Genomic DNA, 10,927 nt, shown 5'->3' with positions numbered 1-10,927 from the left:
TCTAGATTCTAACTGCTAATTCTCCAGAAATTTGATTTCCGGATGTGGGACAAATACCGACGTCAAATAAGTGACACGAAATATCTCAATTTTACACATACAACGTGTCACTCTCTCAATGCAAGTCGCTCCAGATTTCCTTTGTCGTGTGAGCTAAGAACCTGCATATTGAATTCCAATAACATTCAGTTAATAAATCCTCACCTCCTAAAACAAATGAACCCACGCATGAGATAAACCCGGACAAGAAAGAGTTGAACGGAAAGGTCCCCACAAGGCAACAATACAAGAATTGAATGATTCCAGTTAGCATGATGTAAAATAGATATGCATCCACTATTTTGAGTTTCTTCGGGGTTGTCTGGTTGTATTCGTCATAGAATTTGACCAAAATGTCCTTTATGTTGGAGAAGGTATCCATATTTCTTCACAAAGAGGCGAAAATAAGATGACTCTCCAGCGATCACGATCACTGGCTTGTAGTGAAAGGAAAACTTGCTTTATGGGTAATTTAGACCGCAAGGTACTGGCGCTAGCATAGCGTTTTAGCGGGGAAAACGAAAAGATACAACCGAAGAAACATTAAATGGCAATTCGTGGATTCATCCTTTGATACTTTAAGCTTTTCGTCGAAAAACACTCAATTGTAAGTGTATTCACAATCTATATGCCTAACAGGGAGTATTTCGAAGAACTGGGACGTTAAAGAAATTACTCAACATGGCGACTGATGGGCCAGCACTTCGGCCGCGACCAAGTTCAGAACTGGATTATTTTGATCTCGACGACATTATAGCTACGCAAGGAAGAATTCCTGCTACTTTGGAAGTTCAGATTTATAATCTTGGATTCTTAGATCCGAGTTCGGAGGGAAATGATCTCCAGTCCGGAACAAAACTAGAGTTGCCATTTTGGTTGGCAAAAGAACTTTGTAACCGAAGAAGAAAGATAGTTTCTGTGGAAATCCCTAGAGCGTATAAAGACGGATACAGGGAAATTTTTAAAGCTGATGCTAGTGTTGTGGACCTCCATCGACTTGGACCTTATTTCTACGAATATGGGACAAAATTGTTACATTTTGACTTTGAGGAAAATTCTCAAATGGCTTCATCTTTGCAAGAGGTAAGAGGTATAAGACAAGGTTTTTCTTATTTAGAATTATTCGAATGGTTGGAGAGTGAAAATTTCATACAGTGCAACTAGCCCTGAACTTCTTGCAGCTAAGCTTTTTAGATAGTCTTCAATGCTAAAGCTGGACATGAAAGCTACGTGTACATATATTCATGACTTCTACTAGTCGACCTGGATGAAGATTCAACGCACCCTGGAAATTTGAGCTTTTGCTTTTTCCCCTCCCCAAAGAGTAATACCTTCTAAAAAAAATCTTATAAATGTGAAGAATACTCATCATGAACTGTTGTAGCTTTCTAAAGAAGTTAACATGGGTCGGCGGCAGACTCTTCCGATCCTCCGGGTTGGCGGGGGTGCAGGGATGGCGCCGTGGTGAGAGCACTCGCCTCCCACCAGTGTGGCCTGGATTTCAATTCCCAGACTCGGCATCATATGTTGTTTGAGTTTGCTGGTTCTCTACTCTGCACCGAGAGGTTTTCTCCGGGTACTCCTGTTTTCCCCTCTCCTCAAAACCCAAAATTTGATTTGACTTGCATTAACTTGTTAATTTCAATTGACAGTGTCCCCAATTTAGTGCTTCAGTGTTAAAAGACACTTAAATAAAGTTCCTTTCCTTTTTTTTTTCTTTTGAAACCTGTTTTTCTGCGCCATTCAGATAAATGTACAAAAGCCAACTCCTCTCTTGAAATCTTCAAATGTAACAGTGACCAACACTTCCACATTTATTTCTCCAGTGTAAGCACTGAGACAGGACATATGCACAAGCCACAATGTATAACATGAAATCAATGTTATATGTTCAAATTTTCCCCCGCTACCCTGTAGACTACGTCCACGAAATTTCCCAATTCCAGATTTCATGCAATCTGCAATCCTAGTTTACCTTCGCTAGATTTGTACTGGTATCAAGTACAGTGTTACGCACTGGTACCGATACCAATGTGAGATTCAAGATGCTGAAGTTTTTTTTCTGCAGTTATACAATGTAAATCACAATTTAATTACATAAATAGGTCATTTTCAAAATATCAAATATTCAGCATGATAGTGAGGTGGTGAGGACAAAAACAATGGAAACATGTTAGAATGAATTTGAAAAATATGTGCATATCATCCACTTTCCTTGGTCTTTGTCCTCTAAACCTCTGTTTCAAGCTGAATCTTAATACCGTAGTTATTCGGTTATAAGGTGTACAATTTTTTCAAGAAAAATGTGTCTTTGGGTGGCAAGTTAGTGCTAAATTTGGGGTGCATCTTAAGCCCATTACAAATTACATGAGACAGAAGGACCCACAAAGCAGTATGATCAATCAACTAGTAAACAGTGTTAGATAGGCAAAAGACTTAAACACAACAGCTTACTTTTAACACATATAAACTTTTCTGTTTCATACTAATGTTGAAGGCTTGGTAGGTAAGCAAAGCAGCAGAATAAACCCAAGGTGGGCAACAATCTTATAATCCTTGTTCATAAACCTTACAAAAAGAACCTTGACTGTTCCCAACGAGTGGGCATTTGTCTCTGGTGTTCCTGCCCCCATTTTTTGCTGGGTGGCTTTAGGGTTTAGGCTTGTGTTGCACAAGGTCACATAATCAACGACAATCCTAATGTGCAAGCACAGGAGGCTACATGTACCATCAGAAAGACAGAAACAGGAAGTATTACTTTAGTAATTAGTACTTTTTATTCCATCTTTCAGACGTTCATCAAGAGGTTTCGAAAAATAATGGATTCTTCTCAACATTCTGCTCATCAAGATGCTACATTCTTAACCAGCAAGCTTGATCACATTGAAAGACAAGTTTTTACAGCAGGTCGTAAGGGAGTTCAAGATTTTCTTCAATGGGAAGCTGGAAACACAGGAAAACTCACCACTTCTGAAACTGTTGTCAACCACAAGAAACGCAAAAGGTCCATGCTTGAATGACTGCCATTTACAAAGAGCCAAAAAACTGAAAGGCTTTGGATTGTGTGTATAATTCTCAGGAAGTAAAAAAAAAATGTCTCACTTTCATAACAGAATGTTCATTGAAGTTAAGGAGTCTCAAATGGTTTTCCTTGATAATTATCATCAGTGGTTATCCAGTGGTAAACTTTTTAGATTAAAGCACTGTTGACCCTATCAGAAGGGCAACATTTTGACAACTGTATAAAACCATTGTATTGCAATAATATTATTTTTAAGGGTATCTGGGATGCCCAGCTGTTACCATGGTAACAGTACAGCAATGCCAAAAAAACCTTCTAAAAATCAATTTGTGAGAAATTCTTTAATCATTTGGTGACTTAGTATTTTTAAATCAAATTTGAAGCCTTTTCAATACGTGATATCAAACAGGAAAAACTTGAATGATTTATGGAAATTATGCACTTGAATTTTTTTAAAGATTTTCTTTGAAAATGCAAAATAAGGAGTCTAACTTTTTAGATATTTGGTCAGAGCTGGAAATTTGACATTTTCCATGAATAAAATGCTTAAATATCTTCACAGACTTATCCCAAAAATTGTACAGTATTTCTGAGAATGTTAATTTATGTTCAAATTAATACTCCTCCAGTGCTATCATTCAGTGCAATCATCTCTCTCTTGGAGATAACAGCAAGATATGTAAATCCCAACCCAATTACAATGCACATGTTTCCATAACCACCTTGGCTTAGTTTTTCCCAGCAGATGTGCAACAATAAAATTGTGTGTTGAAAGAGAGTGGCAGCAGTAATTGAAGTTACAGAAGGTCTGTTATGTAATTTGAATCCAGATTCAACCTACAGTATCACACATTCATTTCACAAAAATGTCAGCTACTTGTACTATACTGGCACAGGTTCTGTAAAAGATTTATGATGATTTGTCACAATTACAAATACAATAGAACCAATGTGATGGGAAATTAACGATTCAACAAATGAATCAGCAGTCAATTATATTTAACAATTTATTAGGTAACTTTGTCTTTTTCTATTTCACTGCAAGTAAGAAGAAATGAGTTGCTTATACTGTACCAAAGAACTTCCTTTAATATCATACAGGTTAGTTAAATCTAGATTCCATTGTACCTATATACTCTTCTTTATCTATCACTCAAAATCAATTGGTTGTCATGTGCCAACCTCATTCATTCAGGGTTCATTCATTCATTCATTCACGGTCTGTCTTCTCTGCCTCCATTGTAATGGAGGCAGAGAAGAGAGACCCTGGAAATGAGGGTGGTCATGTGCCAGCACTAACCATACTCAGGTGAAGAACAATAATGCTACATAACTTTTGAAATAACTGCATTTGTTGTACTTGAATTGCAAACTTCACGATAAGACTCAAAATATATTATAAACACCTTCAAGAAATAACAAAAATGGTCTTACTATTGTTTACCAAGACTCACCCAGCACCTTTGTGATGAGTAAGTACTAGAGCCTGTTTCCCGAGTACCCACAACATTTTTTCTCCGTCAGAATGCTATTTCTGATACAAAGATTCCTCTGTTTCAGGAAGGTTCACAGAGGAGTACTACATTTACTGTCAAATTTCATTTCAAACACATTTCAATTTAACTTAATTTTATTCTGTATTATTGTAAAAATCCTAATAAATTGTCAACATTTTATCACAAAATAAAATTAAATGATTGCAAGAATTTTCCTGTCTTTCAGGATTTGCGAACCACCACCTTTTTTGAAGTGGCATTGCAGTAAGGCATGCAATCAAAAATCTTTCAAGCAGAGAACAGTATTTACAACAAAAGTGAAGGGCTGTATGAACCAGTCAAAAGACTTTCTCATAGTTTTTGGTGCCTTTATCAAATCTCAGCTTTGTTTGAAGTGTTGGGGAATGCTTGCTGTTTATCAGGCAGTCCCTTTTCCCTTGGGAGATTTTCAATGTAGGAACATGTTTCCAATGAGAGTGCCTTCAAGCCGTGGGCATGAAGCTGTCTTGATGTGTAACCAGTTTTTAGTAGTTTTGGAACTGTTTATTGTTGATTGCTCGACCTTTTTCTGCAGGAGTCTAGAAATTTTTTTGTACAGCAGTGGTGATAGTATTTGTGTGACCTTGCAAGGCTGCTGCCTAAGAAAATTTTAAAGGTTGCCCTCAGAGCTAAACGCTGAGAACTTAGGAGCCCAACATATAAAGTGAAAGGTGTTGCTGTGAAAAATTAAGGCGCCCAGAGCTATTCTTTGGGAGCCCCAGGCTACCGGGCTCCTGTTAGGCAACAGCCTTGCCTTGTAATAATTGTTGAATGTTTGATTGAATATTTTCTGGAATAAGACTAAAAGAAGTAAACTCTAGATTTTTGTTCCAAAACCATTTAAGGAAGACGCTTCAGTCTATAACATTACTTCATCAGGAAACGATAGTGAAAACCTCTTTTGTACTCTATAAAATCAAAATTATCCTAGTCACTGCGGTGATTTTTACATTTTTATTTTAGAAAAAGGTCACAACCTAGACTGCCGATTAATTAAAGTTCTAAATTTCCCTCTTTTGTTTACTGTACGGTCCCATATCAAGAGTGATTTGGTGACGCCACTGACACAATTAAGCTCCTTCCCCTTTCGTTCACATGTGGTTTATAAGTTTGTATGTGTGGGCTGTAATGCCTGTTATGTCGGCGAAACAACCCGGCATTTTTCCACACGCGTGTGTGAGCACTAGTCAGTGATAAGGCCTCTCACATTTTCAAACACCTACAGAATTCCGAACAATGTCTCGCCCTGTCTTCAGGGGAATGTTTCCATATTTTAGATCACACCTCTACGATTTTTCAACTCAAGACCAAGGAAGCTTTTCATATTCAAAGAGAACAACCTTCTCTTAATCAACAACTGCATCACGTAAATCTAAAACTATCCTTTTAATTCTCACATTGTCACGTTTTATGTACATTCTGTTGTTACTGGCATAATTAGCACTTTTTTCAACTTATAAATTCAACTTAACGTTTTGTACATTAATCAACTGAAGATGACAGAAGTTTCTGTCGAAACATGTCTTGTAATTTCAAAAGTTCTGTCGTTTTCTTTAAATTCCTTCCATCTATAATGATGGTGTCAGTAACCTTCAATCTGCAAAAACCAGCAGGTACAAAACACATTGAAGTCACAGGCCATTGTTTTACCAACAGAAAGTATCCTTAACATTTTTTAATTAATGCTTCATGTGTAACCTCAGGCCTAATTTTGTTAGCAATAGTAAAATGGTTATAGGGTTGTTTCTGTATCAATTTGGTAAAACAATGAACTGTGTTTGTACCTGCCCTGCAAAAACCTCTTGCAGTATTCTTACATGAAGCACAACAAAAAATGAACAGAGAAAAAACTTGGCCCTTTTCAACATTGCCCTGCTTTCATTTTTGCCACAACAGTTCTTTGAATAATAGTTAAATAAACACTGCTAACTGAAAGGTGAAAAAAACCCTGTCACTTTCTATATTAGACATACAAGTCCTTAACCCTTTGACCGGCCTAAACTGGCCAGACAAAAATCTTCCTGAAGTTGTTTATTCATTTGGTCAGACCACACCTGGAGTTCGCCTGCGAAGTCTGGTCACCCCATCAAGTGTATTATTTGGTCGACATCATTGAAGGTGTACAGCGCAGAGCCACAAGAGTAATTTTCAAGAATAAGCCATATGAGGAAAGGTTAAAGTTGCTATCTTTAGCATCTACAGTACTTTGATCTTATTTTCCTTTTTAAATGTAAACAAGGACTATGTGACATTGATTTATCTGATTACTTAGAACCTGCAGGAAACACCTCATATAATCTTAGGAATACTGAATGTTCTTATAAAATTAAGTATGCTAGAACAAACTTGCTTAAGTTCTCGTATTTTCATCGTGTTGTTAATGAATGGAATGCCTTGCCCTTGAGTTAAAGAAAGTCAGTATCTATAAGCAATTTCAAGTGTGACCTTAACGCCCATCTTCATAATTTAGAACTTGCATAGTATAAACTTATACTTATAGTATTTATCATTCTCTGCTAGCGCTTTAATTCTTTTATTTGTATATATTTTTCCATAGATTTTAACTTATTTAGCTTGGTAGCCCTGGCTTGGTTAGGAAAATAATTTTCTGTTTCCAGAGCTTCCTCAGCTACTGTATTTAGGTTGCTGGAAACTATTAAACGTAAAGTAAAGTAAAAGTATTTTACTCTGTCCAACGCCAGACGATTTTACTCATCAATGGGGAACCCCTGGGAGCCAATGGGTTAATAAATTATTATAAATAATAACTATAACAAGAATTATATAGTGCATCACTGCAAACTCATTCAGCATAAAATAAACCCCTCATTTTATTTTCACCCAGTAACATTGAAGTATACAATAAGTCATCATAATAATATAATTATAATTGTCATCCATCTTTCTGTAGAGACAGCATCCAAGTAATGAAATAGCTAGCATTATTAACTAAAGATGCTCTTGGAGGTGCCTTAAATCAATTTTAGTACAGTGCCCTTCTATTTATGTCTTTCATTATTGCCACCACCTCAGAGTCTGCAAATATGAAAACTCCAAGAACCACGTAAAAGAGACCAAGAATGATCAAGAGTTTCCTTGATGAAGTTAAAACCGGATACTGAAGCATCTCCTGCACAAGACAAATACCTTAAAAATAAAACAAAACTCAGTGTTCACAACTCAGCCACCTTATTTTGTATCTAGCAGCATCAATGCCAAAAGAGAAACAACGAGTAACAATAAGCAGATGGACTAAAAAAACTCCAAAAACACAACTGCTTTCAATTCATTGTTGAGAAAGAACCATGTGAAGCTAAACTGACATGGCCGCTGCTGACAAAGCAGCACAGAGGTCTGAGACTATCATGAGCATTGGTGATGCGATTTTTTCAGATTTTGTCACATCGTCTGCGCGCCAGGGTGGCTACACTTGTGATCAATTTTGGCGACAAATTGAAGGCTGAGCGGATTGCACATTTCAAGACACCTGGACACTATAAACAGACATTCCTACTTTAATTTCATTGGCTAAAATACTCTTTAGTCATGTCACAAGCACAGGCAAAAAGTTGCAGGGTGGCTACACTGGCAACCATCTCTGCGATTTTGTCGTGAAAGTTTCAACTCTGGCAACTTTTTTCTTGCGATTTTTTTGCCAGTCGCGTCGCCAGTTCAAGGGTGGCTACACATGTGATTTCCATCTTCTGCTGGCAACACGACAAAGTTTGAAAAAATCGCATCACCAGCGAAAGCAAAAAAATGCTGGTGTAGCTGCGGCTTAAGGTCTCGGTAAATGAAAACGATGTGCCCACAGAAAAAAGTTCTAGTCGCGCCAGTATTTTCGCTACAAAGGCAAGTTATATATCAAATTAAAGCTAAAATAAGAGATTTTATTTCAAAAGGCGCTCAATTTTTTTGCTCTCAAACTCAGAGGTATCGAGTTTTCTGCTGAAGCTCCAGCCCTTTCGCGTTCTGAATATTCACCTCCTTTTTATTGCATCTGATTGACAGATAAAAGACCTAAAAAAGGGTGTGAGGAAATTTGCATATGTCTCGTATTAGCGGAATTATTGCATTTCAAACTAAAAAGTCGAATCTCCAGCGCGATTTACACAAAGAAACTGACATAAAATGAGTTACAAAGGGAAATCGGAAAATTCCTCACACCCTTTTTGAGTTTATATCATTATCCATCATATCTGAAAGTTTCAAAGCGATAGCTTAAAACCTGTCTCGACTGGAGGTGGGAGAATTTTGATTTTTGCGTCACGCAATAGTGTTTTATCATGCAATAGACAGGGGCTGTCAATCACTTTTCACGCGCAACTTATGGCGGGAAACAGAAAAAGCTCATTTTAGAAGGGTTAAAAAGCACTTTCTGATTTTCTTTTTCTGCCAAAATAAAATTTAGGACCCACTCATGCCAAAAATCAAAAAAAAAAAAAACAAAATCGAGCAATGTACTAAAATTTTCATTTACCGAGACCTTAAGGCCAGACGATTTTACTCATCAACTGGGGAAGTCCTGGGATGCCCAAGGAGTGAATGGGTTAAAATGTAATTTGTAACATTGGATGATCATAAATCTAAATTGCATTTTGCTTTAGGGATGATTTAAATCCACCTGGACAATGACAGCAAATATACATTATTACAGTGCATACATACTAAAGTTAACTTTCTTTCATCTTGAATCTCAGAGTAGCCAAAAATAGGCTAGTATCTCTGAGAGACAAATAAAATCCTAAAATAGAATGAACCACGATATGCATTAACTAGACTCAGATAATATTATAGATTTAATATATTAGCACATACTAAAACAGTGGATAGCGTTGAACTCGCACGCTGATTGGCTACTCAAACTCCTATTTAACGCTGAGCAATTTGCGCCCAAAAATGTTGTAATCTTTGCAGGAATAAATGAGTTAAAAATGAAATTTTTGCGCTGTAATTTATTATCTCTCACTGCTTTAGTTAATACTAAAACAACTAGTCACCTCAGTGTTGGTGGCTAGTGGTGGATATTTACCGAGCCACAAATATCCATGAACAGATTGCCTTGTAAATTTGTGTGATTAAATTTGGTATGCATTATTATAGTATAACTGGTTGTTTCATCATATTATTATAATTATTACATTATTAATAATAATTATTACATTAATAACAATAATTATTATATTACATCAATTATATTACATCAATTTGTTTTTAATAGAGACTACAGCGGTTTTCAATTGAGTGTCGAAAGTAATGATTTAGCAAATTGCTTTGGTTTTGCATTACTTCACTCAGTGATTGGTTCAAAATTCTTGCCCCAGTTTTTTCAACCAATCATAATTGAAACCTAAACCAATCGTGTCGGCTACGTGTAATTACTTCGAATTTTGATTGGTTTACTGGATTGTCTCCCTCCTATTTGATTGGCCGAAGTAATTACTTTGGTTTTGGTTTTACGGCACTCGATTGAAACTCGCTCTATTGCTCTCATTATACCTGACAGTATGTAACAGTTTCAAAAGTTTGAATCCATGCATAACTTAATTCTTACTTTTGAAATTCACCAACCTGGATAGAAGAAAATAAACAATGCAGCTAATCCTCCAATTAGTGCCACTGCATATCCAATGTCAGTCACAAACAATGCAATGACAAGGGACAGTGCAAACCATACTAATGTCTGTACGATACGCCGTCTTCTTTCATTAACTTCAGCAAGTGCTGGAGACATTCTGAAGAAGGAGAGATACAAGCCTTCTACACAGCTTCTATGAGAAAAAAGGGATCCAAAAAAGTTGATGACGAGTTGCAACTCTAACTGATCATACCTGTGGATGATCAGCTCTGCTTCACCCACTGCAAATACAGAGGCATAGAATTGTCTGCAGGGAATTGATGTTCCTCCACAATATCAGTATCAATATTGATTTTGACAAGGCATGAATCTTGCATTCTCATTAATTTTTTTCACATTGTTTCATAATTCACAAAATTTATTATTTTCTTTTCTTATTGAAAAAACCTTTATTTTACATTCAGGCCCACTGGAAGGGACCTGGGAAGGGCTTGGCAAACTATTAAGGGTGCAGGAAAGAGCAGAGCTGTGAGTCTAACCCGCCACATCAGGGTTTTACCCTTAGTATTAATTAAACCAATAACTTAAACATAAAAGATGAATGAATTAACAGAGCATTTAAAATACTCAAAACAGGGATTGAAAGAAGATGAAGTAACGAAACAGACTCTATAAGTTTTATGATTGTGGCCTCTTAAAATTAATATAAACAGTCTAATGGAAGATGTCCCAAAAAGCTATTATAAACATTGG

The 10,927-nt window shown here is 36.5% G+C and overlaps 2 protein-coding genes across 2 annotated transcripts in view; one reads left to right on the top strand and one right to left on the bottom strand.

The window, feature by feature from the left end:
* Nucleotides 1–537: 537 nt before the first annotated feature.
* Nucleotides 538–4,765, top strand: LOC137988821 (DNA replication complex GINS protein PSF3-like). The gene is made up of 2 exons (XM_068834773.1): nt 538–1,122; nt 2,832–4,765. The coding sequence occupies exons 1-2, from the start codon at nt 721–723 to the stop codon at nt 3,057–3,059; spliced, it is 630 nt and encodes a 209-aa protein (XP_068690874.1). The 5' UTR covers nt 538–720; the 3' UTR covers nt 3,060–4,765.
* Nucleotides 4,766–5,963: 1,198 nt separating this feature from the next.
* Nucleotides 5,964–10,927, bottom strand: part of LOC137988820 (sodium-coupled neutral amino acid transporter 7-like) — a 16,621-nt gene continuing 11,657 nt past the window's right edge. Inside the window, exons 7-8 of the mRNA XM_068834772.1 lie at nt 10,168–10,367; nt 5,964–7,743 (exon numbers count right to left, since the gene is read on the bottom strand). Coding sequence (XP_068690873.1) covers nt 7,580–7,743; nt 10,168–10,367 — 364 coding nt within the window. The 3' untranslated portion in view covers nt 5,964–7,579. The remainder of the gene's footprint in view (nt 7,744–10,167; nt 10,368–10,927) is intronic.

Source organism: Montipora foliosa, unplaced genomic scaffold (genome assembly GCF_036669935.1).
Source record: "Montipora foliosa isolate CH-2021 unplaced genomic scaffold, ASM3666993v2 scaffold_429, whole genome shotgun sequence".
Classification (NCBI taxonomy): Eukaryota; Metazoa; Cnidaria; class Anthozoa; order Scleractinia; family Acroporidae; genus Montipora; species Montipora foliosa.
This window is presented reverse-complemented; position numbering and strand designations above follow the sequence as displayed.